This window comes from Misgurnus anguillicaudatus, chromosome 4 (assembly GCF_027580225.2).
Source record: "Misgurnus anguillicaudatus chromosome 4, ASM2758022v2, whole genome shotgun sequence".
Classification (NCBI taxonomy): domain Eukaryota; kingdom Metazoa; phylum Chordata; class Actinopteri; order Cypriniformes; family Cobitidae; genus Misgurnus; species Misgurnus anguillicaudatus.
Window position 1 is genome coordinate 606,348 of NC_073340.2, and position 20,895 is coordinate 627,242.

General features: G+C 36.7%; 1 protein-coding gene across 6 annotated transcripts in view; it reads right to left on the bottom strand.

Annotated features, from left to right (window-relative positions):
- becn1 (beclin 1, autophagy related) overlaps positions 1 to 20,895 on the bottom strand; it is a 260,154-nt gene that overhangs the window by 196,673 nt on the left and 42,586 nt on the right. For 5 of the 6 annotated variants that reach the window (XM_073866534.1, XM_073866532.1, XM_073866529.1 and 2 more), the window contains exon 4: positions 9,500 to 9,558. The exons of the other annotated variant lie outside the window; for it this stretch is intronic. In XM_073866534.1, the coding sequence (XP_073722635.1) occupies positions 9,500 to 9,558 (59 nt within the window). The remainder of the gene's footprint in view (positions 1 to 9,499; positions 9,559 to 20,895) is intronic. 6 annotated transcript variants of the gene reach the window in all.

The following is a 20,895-nucleotide window of genomic DNA, read 5'->3' on the forward strand; positions in this document are numbered from 1 at the left end:
TCGGACACAGACTCACATCAGAACGGGTATGTGTGGTAGGCTTGGGCGGTATCCAAATTTTGATACCATCAAACCGCCTCCCTATTTTACCCCGGTATACAGTATTACCGTGAATAATCATAAAATTATGACGTAATCAGACAGCATCACTATAATGTTGGCTAAACCCCTCAGAAACTGAATACCAAACACTAATACTGAAATAACAAAATAACATGCAAAACAATATTAACAACTTCTATTAGCAACAACTAGCAGTTTATAAAAAAGATAAATACAAAAGGTCAAACAGAATTAACCAGTTGTCGGTTAAAAAAATTATCTCTAAATTAGGCTATTATAGACAGTGGACTAAACGCGACTACAGTTAGCCATCTCATTCAAATTTCCAGGATATTTTTGTGTGAAGTGAACAAATCCCTCACACTCAATATTTCGTAACTCGCCTGTTTGTACTTATAAACCAATAAAAACATTTGGCGCAAGGTCACGACATTTGGGTTCTGGCGCGAGGTCACTGCGTTTGGTTTTGTGCACTCACATTGCATCAAGCTAAAATTTAATCAAAGCAACAGTCTCAGACTTGAAGAAAATTGCTGAACATTTAAACCTATTTTCTGCACATTCCGCCATATTTTAATGAAATAAAGAAAGTCCTCCTTCTGTTAACTTATATTTCTGCATATTCCAGCATATAAAATAAAAATATTTTTGTAAAATCCAGCAATTAAATAATTAAAACGAAAGTCTTTCCTGGTTGTATTCCAAATTATTAACATTCACGTCTTTTAACAGTAAAGTGCAGATTAAGTTTTGGTTTTGTAAATCATTAGACATTTTACCACTTAATTAGGTTTTGCTTTGTAGAAAGCCTTTCTTTAAAGTGAATTTCGTTTTGTATAAATTGTGTCTTAATTTTAATAAATGTTTTATCAACCAATTGCATGTATTTAATAAATGAAAAGCAAATATAGACAATATAATAACCGTGACATGGAGGCGCCGGCACGGCGCGTTCCCTTGCATTGCATTGTTAACTAGAACGCACGGACCTCATCATAAATGAATGAAACTCATACATTAGCATTAAATATCTTTGCTGCATTCTTTCTAAAGCAGACAAGGGCTTTCTCGCGGCTCGCATCAGCAAAGCATTGCATCGTCCATGTTGCACTTAACAGAAGTTGACACTTGTCTTTTTGAAAAATGAAAAAGTAATAATAATTATACAAAAGAGTTGTTCTAGTCGTTACTAGAAGGGACAGAGTGAGTTAGACCTGCCTTGGCGGTGCGTCTTTTATGCAATCTGAAGGTGCCTGTTTTATCGTGTTGTAGTCTATTAGCAACATTCCGCACAAGTTGGGTTTAGAATTGGAAATACATTACATCTACATTTCAGTGCTAACTGATAAGGTGATGATGATCATCATCTTTCTTTATTATTTTTAGCACTACCTCAAACTTAAGCGGTGTCTGTCATTTTCTTAAATAAGCCGCGGCAATGTTTCAAATGACCTTCTAATAAGACAAACGCCATTAGTTTCCACGCGATCACCTTATCAAACCCATTTTGAAACTAAGGAGTCATTTGTCCTCCGATTACATACAAGCAGCATACAAGCTCCGCGGCGATTGCGGGAATGATGAGCCGGAGGCAGAGCAGCACAGAGATGCGACAGAGTTGCGAAACTGCAGGCGCAGCTCGAAATGGTTGTTATTTCAAACAGCGTAACTTGTTTTAAACTAATCAGTTAATGGCTCGGTGGTCGGTGAAGAAAATTTTTAGTTTTCGCCATCCTTAATTTAATATTTAATCCTTGTCTTCTATATAAGTTCATTGTTTTTTTTTAAATGCCGGTATGGCGGTATAGAAACTGATACCTTTGCTATTTTTAGATCCCGCGGTATACCATATTACCGTATTACCGCCCAAGCCTAATGTGTGGGAAAAACTACAGCTAACCTTTTGTTAAGTCACTCATGATGAACTTGATCAGCCGTCTTCTCTGTCAGAAACATCCGTGACTGTTGATGTTTACGGAAAAAAGAGAAAGTACACAGAGGAACACAGAGTTAAAATACTTTTCACTGTTATGTGAGAGAGGAGCGCTGCAAAGAGAGGGGGCCGGGGGCGGGCGCTGTTGAGCCGCTGCACACAACGAGAGAAGGAGGATGGAGGCGCGCGAGCGCTCGCTGCAGTGAATTAAGCCGTTTCAAATAGTAAATGTAAATGGGAAATAAAACTGCAAGCAGTGATGGAAGGGCCCTCGCACACATGAAACCGCCACGCCGTGGCATAAGAATTAAAGGGAACAGTAGTAAATAGGCATTTAAGCATGTAAACATAGGTGAACTATTTAAAAGTGTAGTATAATGTGCCACATTTCCCGTTGCTAATTACAAATTACTGCGAGGTAGCATCGTGTAAGATAGCATGAGAGAGAGAGAAAGAGAGAGAGACAGAGAGAGAGAGCGATTGTGTGTGTGTGTGAGTATGAGTGACTACATGTTAATATTGGCACGTAGATGTGTTCAGTCCAGGGCTCTTATTGATCATGTAAAATAGGGCAGATCTGACTTTGAATAATCAGAGTAAAACATGTTACTTCTTGTTGCCAGCAGGTGGCGCTATGGCCATAAGTGACTATTGGCATGTAGATGTGTTCAGTCCTGGACTCTTGTCAATTATGTAAAGTTTGGGACAGATCAGACATATATTGTATTGACAGTACAAATCTTATTGTGTTAAGGTTATGATGTAAAATTTTGATAGACTGTACAGTGCCAAACTCTACTCAATTAGTAAGTGTCTTATTGCTGTACAATATCTCTTGATGTGCATTATATTGTCCGTGGGAAGATGCACTGAATACAATCTACACACTAATCTTGTGATCGATATAATAGCATATGATTTTTGAAGCGTTACGAATCAATTACTCACCCGTCGCGTAAAACACAAGCAGGATCAGAATCTCTGTCTAGTTAAATGTTGTCGTGAAGCTATCTCCATCCAGATAATGCAACACCGATATTGATCCTCATTCTTTTTCTCGTCTTGTTCCAAACTCTTTCTGGGTCGATTTCGTTGGCCCGTACACTTACATGAGCTGTCTTTGCTGACACAACCAGCGGCAGACGGTAAAGAGTAATCCATAAGTCCATAAGCAAGCGCATAGCCTGACAGGCGCTAACGCATACTTCCGGATTTGTAAACAACACTGTTGTCATGTGCTTTTTACGTCAGTAAAGGCGGTAACAAAGGGTCACATGGATATTAACGTCATTGACAGGAGACTGCACTGCCCCGTGTCAATGTTTTGAATGGCAATTTTCTCCTGATAGTTGAAAAGATTACAGATATTGATAGTAATCAAATATATAACACTGGCCTAGTGGTTTTTGGATATTTTACTGCAAATATCTTACAAACTGCACCTTTAACACATTTAGAGTTGTTGTTTGGCATTGCACTGCAGTAAGTTGGACAGGGGTACGTAAGAAGTGACACAGGGGTATGCTGTTACACAATTATATAAAGGTGAATCTGTTTTAATTCTAGTTGTCCAGCTACAGATCAAGATGCTTGGTGTGATGAATCATCCTCTGTTTTCATGGACTTACCTGGTGATGTGTTATGGAGGAGGAAAAGACAAATGACTCATCTGACGAGAAACCACTGCAGGAATCTCATCCAGTTCACACAAGACTTATTCATGTGTATGACCAAATTATGTCAAAAATAATGTTTTTCTTTTTTTCAGTGCTGCTGTCAAGTTTATTGTGTGCCGAAGCCAGCTGATGTCTGTTGTACCATAATTTGTATTTTTTTGTTTTATTTATACACCGTGTGCACAATTATTAGGCAAGTTGTATTTTTGAGAATTACTTTTGTTATTGTACAACTACACTGCTCAGATGAGGAAGGGGGCCATGTCATTAGTTTTTCATCTTTAAGGCCTTTACTGGCCAGCCATGCAGTGGAGTACTTTGATGTATGTGATGGAGTGTTGTCTTGTACCACTGCTTGAAGAAAGTGTCTTCTACACTACAGGCAGGCAGGCACAGACAGTTATTATTAAAGATGACCTAGTTGGCACTTTTTGGGTTAAAATGGCACTTTCTTCAAGCAGTGGTACAGGAAAAATCTGAATTTTTCAAGAAGACTTTTTTATGCAAGACAACGCTCCATCACATACATCACAAGTACTCCACTGCATGACTGGCCAGTAAAGGCCTTAGAGATGAAAAACGAATGACATGGCCCCCTTATTCACCTGACTTAAACCCTATTGAGAACTTTTGAGCCCTTCTTAAGCAGGACATTTACAGTGAAGGTAAACCGTACAACTCTCTGAACAGTGTCTAGGAGGTTGTGGCCGCACAAAATGTTGATTCTGACCAGATCAAGAAACTAACTGAATCCGTGAATGGAAGGCTCGTGACTGTTAACGAAAAGAAGGGTGGCTATATTGGTCACTGAGTTAGTTGGTTATTATTTCAGAAATGTTTGTGTGTAAATGTAGAGTTTGTTTATTATTCTCACTTTAACAGGTGAAAAAAACAAGTGAGATGGTAAAAATCTTTGTTTTTCACTTAGCTGCCCAACAATTCTGCACACCAACAGTTGCCCAACAATGGTGCACACAGAAATACTCTCCCAAGAAAGCCAAAATTACTTTTACTACTTAAATGTTCAGGTTTGAGGGTTTGTTAACATTTTAAATTGACCAAGAGCACTGTAGTTGTACAAAAACAAAAGTAATCCTCAAAAATACAACATGCCTAATAATTGTGCACACGGTGTATATTTTATATTATGTATTGTTTTTATGGTCTAGTCATTTTCTGCTTTTTATATCCATCTCACGCGTTGCTTTTTCTGTGTGGAGTCAAAACTCTGTGCCAGCGCATAACTATAGATGTGTTAAAAAATAATGAGAATATATATATTATATAAATACTGTATGTATAGGGGTTAAATTGGGATTTGTTTATTGGGGTGGGGGCTCTGTTGTGGGGGGAGGGGGGGTTTGAAGGGTAACATGTTTTATCCTGATGACAGCAAAGCCACTGGTGTGTTTCAATGACATTTTGAACCTCTGATACGATTTTATAAGTCTGAGGACAGCAAAGCCACTGGTGTGTTTCAACGACATTTTGGACCTCTGATAGGATTTTATAAGTCTGATACCCTATATGCATTTGTTGCACATGTCATTATGCACAATTGATCAAACTTTGAAGGAATAAATTCTAGGCATAAGATAGGCTACCCCGAAAGACCCAATTAACAATATACTGATTCAGGAATATGTCTTATAAATTAGCCATAGAGATTCCATAAGCTGGTTAGCAGTTAGTAAAACAATCACTATAGTTAGGTCATAATTGATTTGTATAATCAATTTTATTAAACTATACAATAAGTTGTATCCAGTTATCTAGTTAACATACTGTAAGAAATGAGTGACATGGCTATACATACTTTAATAATTTGTTTCTAGACTTCTATAAAGTTTTCTCTCATCTCTACAATGTCATGATCCTGCGCGAATGCGTGTTCTTGAGGTTCTGAGTGAGACGCGGAGCTGCGAACTGATGTAGATTAACTGAGCACATGGTGACAAAAACAGTCGACGTTTCGTTTAAATGAGCGGTAAAAACCCAGTCGGGCAATCCGTCGTAGCGTTAAGCCTATGAATGAAAACACGTCATAATTCGCTTCTTGTCAGTTCACACTCACCAGCGCAGCGCATACACTGGCGAGGAGCAGAGCGAGACCTTCAGCCTATGTGCGGGGCTTAGCCCTGGACGGCTCCAGAATGCGAGGTACTATAAAACAGGTACTATAAAAGATTCTTTCCACAGATTAGGAACTTTCTTCAGACACAATGACATATTAAAAATAAAAGAGAAAATATCAGCCAGTTGTTCTGCACAGTTCTTAAGAATGCGACCCCCAATACCATCTGGTCCAGCGCATTTCCTCTCTTTTATACCCCTAAAAAGTTTTATAACCGTACCCTTATCAATATCTATACAACTTTGCAATGACTCAACATTTTTTAACTCAGCCCATGCCTGCCTAAAATCATACATATTAAACCTGTTATAAAAAATATTAAAATCTTTAGAAAGTTGAAAGTCATCAAATTTCCCAACAAGGGAAATATAACTCTTTTTTGACTTCATAACCATCATAGATTTAACCCCTTCCCAAGCCGGACAAGCATTTCCAGAACTGAGCCTCTCCTCAACTTTATCCTTTTATTTTTCCCTTGCTAATTTAAGTTCTTTTTTAACTTGCTTTTGTAGTAACTTATACTGAATCATGTCACCTCGATTAAAACAAGCATTCCTTTGGATAATGGTATTTTTCACTGATTTTGTGACCCATGGCTTATTGTTCGGGTACATACGGATCTCCTTTTTGGGTATAATGAGATCCTCACAAAAAGTTATATAAGCAGTCTCTGTAAGTTCATCAAGGTCAGCACAGCCATCTAAAAAAACATCCCAATCTGTAAGCGAATTAATCGACACTCTGGCTTAGTTCTCTTTAGGACCGATTTATATAACGGTACCAGGTACACAACATTATGATCAGAGGTACATAATCGAGCTCTACGAAAAGATTTATATGCCCCTTTTACAGATCCATAACAAAGATCCAAGCATTTCATGTAGCGAGTAAAACAAGTTACATATTGATAAAACCCACTCAGGGACTTCCCAACATTGCAATGATTAAAATCACCAATAACAAAGTTTGGTGCATCCGGAGACAACCCTTGGAGCCCCTGTACAGTCTTTGGAATAGTTCTAATTGCCGTATCAGCATTCACCTTTGGATGAATGTACACCAGCGTTACAAATATCTGTGGGAACTCTAGGTAAGTAATAGGGGTTGTAGGGATACAGATTAAAGCTCAATATCAGGGTACTCCCTAACGATCACCATATTACACCAGTTTTTATTCATGTAAAGATATAGTCCTCCACCAAGTGTTTTACCAGTTGCAGTTGGGTCTCTGTCCAGACGATACGGTTCACCGAAGTCAGTAATTTCCAGATCAGATTGAGAATACTGGTCCTTGAGCCATGTTTCCATGAGAGCGAGAATACAAGCGCTGTTATACTCCTTCAGAAATTTCACGCTAGCCCGCAACTCGTCCACTTTGTTGCAAAGAGATTGAACGTTTGCCAACATAACCGTAGGGAGAGGTATTCGACGATGATCTTGTCTTTTCAGCCTCTGGCGCACGCCACCCCGTCTCCCACTCTTCCTCGATCCATTCGGCTTACAATCCCATCCTCGATTTTTAAGAGTAGAATCCGATCGGATGATCTCTGCTGGTAAAGCCGCAAGCGTATCTACACAGCCTTTCTCAGAGTTCCGCAATAATATGAGAAACCCGCGGCTGTACCGAAAAGTATCACGGAGTTCGCAAGAACCGCTGAAAATGTGACCGGAGACCAATAAAAGAAAAAGAAGCCCCCACATGTTTATGGAAGTCATTGTAAATGTACAATTTAGCTACAGAAACACTAACAAACATTAAACAAACACAAGCCACAACCATGAAACGAAACGCACCGCTGCTGCGTGTCGCCATACACAGGGCCACCGTCCCCGCTGTATCACGTAATGTAAGTGTGGACAGATATTAATGAGTGTGACATTACGTCTGCTTACTATCAATACTATATGATAAATGATAGTAATCTGTACAATTTTGTGATCAGAGCACAGTGTTACATCTAGTTAGCTAGTGTATATATCTATAAACACTGATCTCTCACCAAGACATCTGTCCTTTTCTCCTCACATTAAACCTTAATTTGTCTCCTCTGACCGTTCTGTTTAATCATGACCTGCCCCTGCAGGCTGCATATCAGACTCATAATTGTATTGCTGTATTTCATCATACGAGTTTAAATAAACAATAAACATGTCTTCAGCGTCCGAACTGCCATTGCGATAAATTAATTACCTACTGATTTTTTAAATTAAAATAGGATACTGCAGCTTTAAAACGTGAGAGAGATCGCTCTGTTCACGTGCACTGATGACAGGCTGCTGTGTGTGCGTGCGGTGGCTGAGCAGCTGTGAGCAAAATTAAAGAAAATACGCATATCTCAGTAAAGGCAGAGAGAGGAATACAAATCTGCACGTCGCACATGAGCAACAGATTGTAAAAATGCTCGCACTACGTAAAAAATTTCTCTAATTGCAGCCACATTCAGGATACTTTTGATAACAAAAGTAAATAGAAAGATCGGTTTATGAGATTGGCAGATTTAGCGAGCATCGATTGAGTCATTTCAAGTAGGGATTCAAATTATCGGCCAATATCGATCGACGGCCGATCTATCGGAGCATCCCTACTTGATAGCATGTTTTTGCTTTTTTTATGAGGACAGGGATTTATTTCAAACCGAGCATGTGTGAATGAGATTTCTTTGGAGGAAATACTCTGGTTATAAAAATACCCGTCCGTGTGGACTAGGCCTGAGTGGGACCAAATACACTTGGGTTCAGTGTTGATTTAAACTCTTGTAGAGTTAATATAACACTGCAAATGTTACTGTGTTTAATGATTCGTCTGTCATTTAACCTTTTCCAGAAATCTTACCGGAACATTGAAATGTGTGTGAGCGCTGTCAGGGAATCAATATCAAAGCAGTCCTTTGGGTTGCAATAACAATTTGCAAGCTTCATCTGCTTCAACCTTTGCTCATGTTCGTTGCGCTTTTGCTTTCACGAATGCGCAAGTGGCGTGTTAAAGCGCGGATAAAGCTTGCATTCATTGTGCTTTGCTTTTACGGATGTGAAAGCGGCACATCATTTGGGTCAAGGTTGTCTGTCTTGCAAACTGTGTGTTAAAATTAACAGCTATGGAAGCCTCTTTAAAAATGCTTATTTTACTATTGCTTTGTTTAAGAAACATGAAAGGAATATAATAATTACTTTACCAAAAAAGAGATACTGTTACTGTTTTTTTTCCCTAGTACTTCCATTTAAAACAAATGTAGGTCTTAAGATAGATTTGACTTGTCTAGGTGAATTCTGGATTAAAAATGTTTGTGAAACCCTGATTTATAGGTTTCAAACGGCTCTTTTCAACCACATAGTATCATTATTTCTTTCTGCATTTTCTTTTCACAAAATAATCACAGATGTACTGGGTTCATAGATCACATATAAATATGTTTTATTACAGGATGAATGAAGGTGTTTTTTAGTGATTGAATCTTTTAGATTTAAAAAAAAATATTTTTTTAAATATAAAAAATAAACTTTTTAAAGAGATTGCAGCAATTCAAATATTGTCTCTAGCAAATTATATGTTATTTTGTTTAGTTGCATTCAGAATCTTGGAAGAATCGTGATCGTACATTTCAGAAAACTGACCCTCATGACCTTATGGTTTTGTGGTCCAGGGTAACATATGTTATACATAGTCATGAGTTTGTGTATGCAGGCAGAACCTACCGTGCAGATGCAATGTATTTTCGGGCAACACCATCCTGTTTGCTCTCCAAAAAGGTTTCCTAAAAAAACACATTTTGTCAACTTCTGTAGCTAACAAATCTTAAAGCTAGATGTGTTTGGATGTGCAACAGATTTTAGATTAAGCCTACCCCCCTAAACAAACAACATCTTCCCATCAGAATTTGGGCATAAACAATATACCTGCATAAACATATGGATACATACACACATAAATATATACATACTGTATATATACTAGATGCACATACACAAACATACATACATGCATACATGCATACATATATACATATGCTGATAATTACAAATGTTTTTTGTTGCTTGTGTTGTTTCAATTTATGGAGATAAATTATACATAAATTTATCTTGGACAATTTTCTTAAGCATCAAAAATTAAGATTTCATTTTTTTTAAATAATGAATGGAATTGCTCCTCTTAAGTTCATCAGTAAGACCATTCCACAAGTCGTCCCCTTTAAACGAGATGGAATTAATTTTTAAAGTTTGTTCTGACCATTTGTTTTTTAAACATGTTCTCTCCTTTTAGGTTATATTTCTGCTCCCTGTTTTCAAACAAACATAGTACATTTTCAGGCAATATTTTCCTTATTGACTTTGAACATAAATAAGTATTCAGACTAAGTCGTAAAATTTTAAAGATTTAAATTTGCAGAATATTGCATTTGACGGTTTATTGTATGGTGAATGATTGACCGTCCTTATAATTTTTTTTGTAAAATAAAACTTCCTGCACATAATGCTGTTAATTGTTGTAAAGGTTTTTTTTACTTTTATTTACGTTTATATCAGTGATGCCTGCGCAGCTGGAACAATGTAGTTTGACGTGACGTTTGCTCACAGTAGGCTACACACAACTTGTTTTAAAGTTCAAAGATCTTTATTTGTCCCCAATTGGAGCCAGCAAAACAAAATCACACACAATTTCATGCACACACACAAACCAATACAAAGAATACCTACATACAAACATGGTTAAAAAAAAAAATCAAATATATATTTAAATCGCTAAGTTATCTATGGTTCTTTATAGAGAGTTGAAAAGCAGAATGGCTGCAAACACAAAAGAGTGTTTGTGTCTATTTGTTCTGACTTTTGGGAGTTTGAGGTGTAATCCCGATGGCAACATCTGAAATTCAGCCTGTAGGGATGAGAATTATCTAACAGGATAGATTCAACCCTTCTTAACATCTGCTTGTGTTAAAGTTCCTCCAGACCTTTCTGCTTAGAACCTGTGATGCTGCTGCTCACCTAGATTAACCTCGAAATGGAGTTGTTTTGTTCTAGGGTGTTTTCACATATAGTTCATTTTAAAAGAACCAAACCCAGTTCACTTAAAGTGAACCAGAAAAGGGACTAGCCGAATGTGATCTCAGTCCTTTTGGTGTTCACAATATAGTGGACTCAAAAGAGGACCCAGTTCTTTTTTTTGGTCCTCTTCAGAACTAAAGTGATCTCAGACTCTTTCTTGTTCACATCACAACTTCATAAGAACTCGACCCCAGCTTTCTGTGCAGCAGTTGATTTTGATTGAATGTCAAAACCACACGCGAAAAGGACCGGGACCTCATTGATTTCACATATCAAAAAGAAATCGAACCACAAAAGAACCCAAAAGCGAACCGTACTCAGTAGGGATGGGCATTCGATTAAGTTTTCTTTGTCGATCGTCGGGAGAATTAATGATCGACTATCGATTAATCATTAATATTTTTATAATAAAATTTGTTATTTAACTTTTATACTTAAAAAATGCAATGAATACAAATATACAGCGTGCTTTTCCTCGATGAGACCTTTATTACAAGATCAACTTGTGGCAGACAGTTAAACTATGTTTCAAACATATATGTACGTGCATGTGCGGTGCTCTAAAAGCAGCGGAACCTGCAGCTGCGAGCAGCGTTCTTAAACAGAGACCTCATTAGTTCCAAAATAAAAAAAACAGATTCATGTTTAACATTAAATTAAACAAAAAACATAATACTTAGATCTGAAATGTTTTGTCAAAATGTAACTCAAAATTATTCAAGCCAGAAGAAAGTGCAAGATATTAGCCTTCCTAACATTAGGCTATAACAAATTAGGCATTAAAGCCTCGTGAAAAATAACTAACTTCAGTAACTCGCATAAAACTTCTGCACCAGTCTACTGATTTTTTTTGAGAAATAAAAGCATGTTTTGGGGTGAGACGCGACCGCAACCCATGGTGACCGTCAGTCCAGCCGCCGCCGAAAACAGCCGCTCCGAGGAGACTGAGCGGGATGCACAGGTACCTCAGCGCTAACTTGGCTTATTCCGCATACAGAGTATGTGTGAAACAGCGTGCGTTTTGTGAGCCCCATTCACCATTGTTTAATTATACTAACATAGTCTTTTAGTTTTTATTTGTTGTAAAACAGCAGTAAACACACATTTATGGTCTCCAACTCCACAATATACCATAACCATGGTATTTGTAGTAAAATTGCGGAAATACAAATCGTTTTTAAAAACATTTTCACAATGATAAAATCATGGCTAATTTTCCTAAGGTAGTAATTACAAAATTATATATGTTTGAAAGACGGAGATGCGCACCTGTCAATCTATTACATAACAGAGCAAGGCCAGAGACAAAAGTGCTCATAAACGGGAGTAATATGGAATAATGTGTGCATCTTTGAATAACTGTAAGTATACATTTCTTTAAAATATATTTTTGTCATATAAAGTTTTGAGACATGACCTAATAATGCTTTTTTCACTTTTATTGCTCATTTAGACTTATTGTGCAGGTAACAGGGTTTTTGACGCATTTACCTCAGAGATTATTTTAGCAATATTGCTTTTTTCCGGTAATAATAATACAATTTATATTTCAATCCTGTTTCATTGTCTGTTTATTCATTTCATTATGCTGTTATGTTAATGTGAGGATATTTATTTGCCATATGAGACAGGCAGTTATATGAATACTTTTGTATAATATTCAAATATATGCGGAATAATGTGTGCATCTTTGAATAACTGTAGGAATACAGTTGCTTATTTTTGTCATAAAGTTTTGAAAAATAATAATATTGTGAGGATTTATTTCCATATGAGACGCTTTTTGTCGTTGAATACTCTCGTTTATTATTTGGAAATCATATACATAATAGTAGGAAATATATAATGTGGAAGGGTAGACTTGCAAAGTTACTCTGCTTATTTTTATTTATGATATATGTGGAGATAAATAAAGCATTGCAAAACTGCAACGGGTGCTTGATGGATTCGCCGCACACATACGCAAACGCACTGCATACGGAGTATTTGTGAAACAGGAGTTAGATAAAAAATGCATTCGATTAATTGATAACAAATTTACGTTATCGACGAAATTCTTAGCAATCAATTATCGATCGTCGATTAATTATGCCCATCCCTAGTACTCAGACCACCTCCAGAAGTGGTCTGAGTTCGGTTCGCTTTTGGGTCCTTTTAGGGGGGTCTGAGATCACTTGGTTTGTTCACATATACACCCTGAACTGCTCTGAGGCTATGTTTACATTAATGCGTTTATGCTTTAAAACGCGTTACTTTTGCTACGTTTACGCCTTTCATCTACACTACATCACTGTTTTCGACCCTCATAAACGGATTCGTTCGCAAACGCTGCAGACCCTGTTTTAGTTTGAGAACTCAGATGTTGCTCTGAGTGTAAATGAACGTAGACGGAGTCTTATGTAAACGAACAGCTGATATTAACGCGACAGCACATCATTTTCAAAGTAAAAATTATTTTATTGATGTAAATGTTGGTTTGCAAAGGAGGTTTTGCCAAAAATAGTAAACATCTACCAACCAGCTATTATAAACGCTATATCGGATTGTTTTAACATGTATCCTTATAGATAATGTCTGTTTTATATTAATGTTTGAGTATTGTTGGGTTTATTGTGTTTATGTTTTGTTTATATTTAGTTAGCTTACGAAAGATAGACTGTAATTTTATACGCCATATAGGCGTTGCAAAGGCCAATATGAAGGGAGAATTGTAATGGGTCAGACATTATTTTCCAGTTTAATGTAAGTTTTGTTTGCTACTTTAAAATTAATTTCGTTTCAGATAATTTGTCTCTTAATTTTTAATCGATGTTTTGTTGATAAGTTTTGTGAATATAAATTAATAAAAACAATAAACTCAACGTCATTAATATAATGCTCGTTTAGGCGCTTGGGTTTTAGCTATTTGTGTGTTGCTAGCGGAGGACGTGCACGGACCTCGCACACTTTTAAAAATTAATGCAATAAGCATTTCTGGTAGGCTAAAGCAATACTTCACTTCTTACTATATGTTTGATTGAAGTTTGCATTTGCTGAATTTATTTTTGCTTCAAGTTTGCTACTGTTTAGAATGCTTTCTTTTTAAATCATAAAGACCTTTCTGTTTAGTTATAAAATCAAAATTAACCTATTAATCATATTAATATGTTGTAAGGGGGAGCTAGAACAGTATAAGTGTTTATGTTTTGTTTAAATTTAGTTAGCTTACGAAAGATAGACTGTAATTTTAAACGCAATATAGGCGTTGTAAAGGCCAATATGAAGGGAGAATTGTAATGGGTTAGACATTATTTTCCAGTTTAATGTAAGTTTTGTTTGCTACTTTAAAATGAATTTCGTTTCAGATAATTTGTCTCTTAATTTTAATCGATGTTTTGTTGATAAGTTTTGTGATTATAAATTAATAAAAACAATAAACTCAACGTCATTAATATAATGCTCGTTTAGGCGCTTGGCTTTTAGCTATTTGTGTGTTGCTAGCAGAGGACGTGCACGGACCTCGCACACTTTTAAAAATGAATGCAATAAGCATTTCTGGTAGGCTAAAGCAATACTTCACCTCTTACTATGTTTGATTGAAGTTTGCAATTTGCTGAAATTTATTTTTGCTTCAAGTTCGCTACTGTTTAGTACTGTTCACTTGAATGCTTTCTTTTTAAATCATAAAGACCTTTCTGTTTAGTTATAAAATCAAAATTAACCTATTAATCATATTAATATGTTGTAGGGGGGAGATAGAACAGTATAAGACTTTCCCAAACACATTTTTATAGGTTCAAAAATAGTGTCTGTTATAGTTGCCAGCAAAGGACCCATGTATGACTTTTTGTCAATATCGCACACCCCTAGGCTGCGTAAATGTGCAAAGGTAAGCTATTATTAGAGTAATAAGTTATTTTACACTTAAATGCGCATGCCGAGTTACGTGATTGGTCATGTTTCATGCGTTTATGGTGGTGTATAGTGTGGATGAAGATTCTTTTTAATATGCCAGTATAAACGAGGTTCGTTTTCATTTTAAAATGCCGTTTTAAAACGCAAATGCTCTAATGTAAACATGGCCTGAGAGCGTTTGGAGGGCTCAAATGAACTAGGTGTGAAAACACCCTTACAATGATAGACCCATACCAGCAGATTAAAGAGAAGGTAACAACTGACTTAACAAAGGACCTGTAAAAAAAGGGTCAGTGAGTCTTATCCACATTAAACTTTGCCAGCTTCCTCAAGCAATACAGACATTGCTGGCCTTTCTTACAAAGCACACTAGTCAAAACACAGCTTATCATCAATAATGGATCCTAACTACTTATACTCTTTAACAACCTCTATTTCCTAACCATGTATACTAGTTTTTTCAGTGTTCATGACATTGCACCTAAAATCAATACATATGTCCTTGGTATTACAGGCATTCAGTTCAAGAAAAGCATCCTGACACCATGTAACAAAGTTGTAAGAGCCATATTCAAAGTTTATTGTTAATTCATATAAAGTGTGTTTAAATCTGTTTAATGAGCAAAAATATTATGTGCAATTTGCAATTTTGGAAAACTTTTATTTTGAAGCTCCATTAAGATAATTGGTCGAGTTGACCTAGTTATTGAGAGAAAAAAAGATGGGAGCATCACAGTTTTTTGACCTGTAACATTAGTTCTTTTTTTCAGTAATTTTGATAATAAATACATTTAAAGAAGGATACTGTAAGAAGCTGATTGTTGTCCGAGTCATATACGCTCTAATTCATGGAAAGAAAGGGTTTGAAGAAATTCTAGATGGATTGCCCTTACAAAAGTGATCAAAGACCGAACCATGTGAAGTTTCCTCATTGTTCAATAAGCTGACAATGACCGTATCATCAGCAAATTTCACAAAGAATCGTTTTTCCCTGTCACAGAGCGACAATCATTAGTATACCGAATATAGAGAAGGGGGGACAGAACACAACCTTGTAGTGAAGCAGTTGATGTAAGGGCCCAGTCAGGAAGATGGCCATTTACTCTCACTTGCTGGGATCTATTTGTGAGGAAATCTAATATACAACCCACAAGGTTTTCTTCTAGTTTGAACTGATGTAGGAGCTTCTCAACCAGCAAATGGGGCCGAATGGTGTTAAAGGCTGATGAGAAATCCACAAACAGTAGTCTGGCATGATTATTATTGCCCTCAAGATGATTTAGAATGCGGTTGAGTACTGTTACAGTCACATCCTGAACACCTATGTTTAGTCTGTATGGAAACGGTAGTGGATCAAGGAGGTGATTTGTCATAGATGACAGTTTACTTTTGATCAGCTTTTCAAAACACTTCATCACAAGTGACGTAAGGGCTATGGGTCTATAATCATTTAAAGTCTTACGCCCCATTCAGACAGCCAGCAACCAGCAGTAGCAGAGCAACGTGATCTCATTCATTTCAATGGAAACCTGGCGACTTCCGGCTGCAAGAGTTAAAGTGACCATTGGCGGTCATATGGGCATGTCCAGTGACTCAAAAAAGTTAAGACAAGTTTAACTTTATGCAAATGTTGAGCGAATTTCGAGAGCGACCACCAATGAGAACGAAGCAGTAAAGTTCACGTCATCCTTCTCTCATTGAAAGAGATGGGCGACACACATCGATAACGTTGCTGGCTGTCTGAATGCGGCATTAGGGTGGCTATTCTTGGCAACAGGAACTATCACTGACTGTTTCCATAAGTCAGGGACCTTCTGTTGATACATAGATTGATTAAAAATATAAGAAAAAATAGGGCCTAGCTGTTCCACACAACAAGAAAGAACACGGCTGCAAATATTATCTGGAAATATAAGAGTTCATAACTAGGGATGCAGCGATTAACCGGTGTCACTATTAACCGCGCTTTAAAATGTCACGGTTAAGTAACCATAAAGCCTCCGCTACACCGCGTGTTTTTGTTTCACGCACGCACACACAAACCAGATCCACGAACCACCAAGAGGCGCGTGCCGCATGCGACATGCTCGTTAGCGCACTGTATGACAAAGCTCTGCGTTCAAAAGAATATGTGCGCATGACACGTCTCTTGGTTGTTCGTGCATCTGGTGTGTGTGTGTGTGTGTGTGTGTGTGTGTGTGTGTGTGCGTGCCTGCACGGGTGCGTGAAAGAGCCACACTCCAATCAGTCTGTGCAGCATTAAAAACCTCCTCCTCGCGGATCAAATCCGGGCGGGGCTCCTGGTGGTCTGACTGCATTTAATAACGTTGAATTATTTTAGCGCGTTAAAGATTTATGAATTAATAGCATGAGTTAACACGTTGATGCTGCCAGTCCAAAATGACTCGCAGAACCCAGTCCAGGATGACCCTGTGTTATTATTCGTTTTGAGAGGCTCTTATCATTTTTACTAATACTTCAAACAAATCAAAATAATATACATTTAGTTTTATAATATATTTATAATATATTATAATATTATAATATATATTCAGTCCAAATATAAAATTACATTTATTCAAAAGATCATTAAAATGAATAGCCTACAGGTTTCAAAAGGCACCTATACTGTTTAAGTCAAAGCCTGCTAGGTTATTATTATTATCATTTGTCCAAGAATTACAGAAAAAATACACAAACTGAAAATACAAAAGAATTTAGCAATTGTTAAAAAATGAGTCCATAATAACCGTAATAACCGTACAACCGTGATTATTTATCAGACTATAACCGTACCATCAAAATCTATAATCGTTGCATCCCTATTCACAACACTTTGTACAGGAAAACATACTGTAACAGTTACGTCTTGTGTTATGTTGTATTTTGTGTTTTGTACTCTTATTTTGACATCCTGTTCTGTTCCGGCTTTTATTTTGAAATTCATCATGCCATGCTTCACTTCCCACTTCCTGTTTGTAGAGTATAAAGCCACTTCCTTTTGTTTAGATCACTGCTGATTATTACTTTGTATTGTCTAGCCTGTTTGTATCTGTTAATCTGTATCTTGTTCAGTATCTGCCTGTTTTTGACCCGTGCCTTTCATTTGGATATTGTTTGTTTTGCTGCCTGCCCTGACCTATTGCCTGTCTTTGGATTATGTTTTGGATTACCCCTTATTGGATGTGTTTGCTGGCCCTTTTGGGATTTATTTAATAAACCTCTTTTGCACATGGATTCTACTCTCCTTCGCTTTTCTTCAAGCACCCCACGTTACACTACACGTAAGCCTCTTCAGACCAGACCATCACTTGCCTTATATCCACTTTCCCCCTCTGAAGGCAAATGCGTGGTCAGCAGAGCCCGGGGGGGTCTGTAACGTCCGGACCGCATTTGTTAGCATTTACGAAATTATTGGCTCACAATGGCTTCTAAAAAAATCATCAAAACTGTGGGAGTATTTCGAGAAGGTTAAAGATGACCCAAAGAATGTTAAGTGCAATTTGTGTCAGCAGATTCTTTCATATCACACGACGACAACCAACATGGCGTATCATTTGAGGCGGGTAAGGCTTGTAACTTTACGAACAAAAAATAAACAAACAGTTCTAACTTTTTGTCAATATAGACAGACATAAACCCCATATATTATTAATATTATATTATAATTTTTCTAACAGTTACACACGCACTATCATGACGACAGCTCAGCAGCACGTGTGCATCAGCCGCGGCCCGAAATTAACGCAATTTTTTTTTATTTGAGACCACCACTTTCAGAGAAGAGAAAAAAGGAGTTTGTGGCACTTGATATGAGGCCTGTGCGCATTGTTGAGGGTGAGGGATTTAAAGAACTATTGCGCACACTTGAGCCAGGCTAGACAGCTGTCAGTTTCACAATTGATATCTGGACCTCACTTCAGATGGAGGCTTATTCACTAAATGCAATGGAGGCCCCCTGGAACGGTGGAAGAAAAACGAGGATAGATAACCAAAGTTGTCAAGAGTTGCTAAAAGATTTCACAGCATCCCCTCCACTTCCACACCATCAGAGAGGATTTTTTTTAAATCATTGCCAATAAATAAAGGAGTGCCCTTCTCCCGACCAACTTGAACAAGCTGATTTTCCTTGCAAACAACTTCAGAAGAATCAGACAACCATAGGTGCAGTAGAACACTTTTCATATGTGAAGAAATATTTTTTTTCTTTTGGGACAATGTGAACTTAAGCTGAAGGCTGCGCGTGAAGCGTCTCAGCAACGAAGACATCCTTTCCTTTTTCTTTCTTTTTTTGCTGCATGTGCACTTTCTGAAGCCCATTCGATTATGACTTATATTAGGCCTATGTTTATTTTCGTTGTTGTGTAATTGTTTTTATTTATTCAGGCAGGCTTTTTGTATTTTGAAAAATGTTTATGACATTTTGGGCTAGTGCCGATTCCCGAGTGTGAACTGTGAATTAAAAGCCAAGAAATAGGTTACTTAGTAAGAGATAAATGCATGTTTTGGCACGTTGTTGTTTTCGAAGCCAATTTGTTCCTATTTTATGTGAACTTTTCTGATGTTTTATATACAGTATGTGACGTGTGATATGTTTTGTTCATCTGGCTTTTAATAAATAAAAGGTATTTGTTACACAACATGTTCTTCTTTTATTTATTATGTTTTTCACATCATATGTATAAATAAAGGCAAAATAGATTGTCAAGAGTTAAGAGAGTAACTTGTTTTTAGTACATTTCTATTCAAAATGTAATACTATGCAAAAGTGATGACAGAATAACTGTAGCGTCGTCTGGGAGTAAAGTTTTTAAAGATTAAAATCACTTTAATTTAACTGATCAACTCAAATACAAAGCGCCATAATATAACTAATTAATATAACGGTTTCAGCACGTCCACTATGTTGCGGAGAGTCCGCTTAATTAACTAATATAATAAATACTGTCTTAATTTTAATTTCTTTAAGACACTGCTTTGTTCTGTATTTACTGATGCTCTGTAAATTTGCACTTAAAAAGCCTTCTTGTTAAGAAATTGTTCTTTATATATTTTTTAAAACAAAAATAAATTATATTTGACATGCCGTCCCCTCGTAACTTGCCAGTGGTCGCTGCATCCCGATCCAAACGAAAAGGAGCACCAAACCCATCCAATGTAATAATGTCGGCGTCCGAGTCCGTTTTTCCCAACCATGTTTCTGTCAAGGCCAGGTACATGCTTCTTTAAATTCATGTTCAATGTTAAAAAAGACTATGTGGTTATGTGGTGATATTAATGTGGATTTAATGAAGACAAAAGGCCAACCAGCAACTAATGATTTTTTAAACGAAATGTATAGTAAAGGTATGTTTCCAGTGATAATACAACCCAGTAGAGTGACAAGGACAACTTCAACATTGATTGATAATATTTTTTTTAATAATATTGATATTACCTTTTATAGTGGTTTGCTTTTATGTGATATTAGTGACCACTTACCAGTTTTCATGGTCTGTGACCTAAAACTTGGTAAGAAAACAAGAGAGGTTGATAAAGTTAAATATATTCGTAGTCGGACGGAGAAGGAAATAGACTCATTTAGGAAGGATTTGATTGATTATGATTGGAGTAAAGTTTTGGTTGAGGATGTTAATAAGGCTTATGAGGCATTTTTGAATATATTTGTAACCCTTTATAATAAAAATTGTCCCTTAAAAATGGGTAAAGTAAATAAGTTTGAAAAAAAACATGGATAACAAGCGGGTTACAGAAGGCCTGTAAAAAGAAAAACAAACTATACCGAGATTTTATTAAATATAAGTCTCGTGATCATGAAATTAAATATAAAAGATACAAGAATAAGTTAACAACTATGCGACAGGCAAAAAAAGATTATTATAAAAATAAATTGTATGAACACAAGACTAATATTAAAGAAACTTGGAAAATTTTAAATAAGGTTATGAAGCCAAACTCTCAGAACAATAATTTACCGGAGTATTTTGAGCACAAGGGTAAGGTTATTAAAAATGGAATAGATATTGCAAATGAGTTTAATTCTTTCTTTGTCAATGTCGGACCAAATATTGCGAAAAGAATTGAAAATTCCAATCATGCAGGTAATAGTATGACAGGAGGTAGTAGAATCTTACAGTCAATGTTTCTTGACGAAA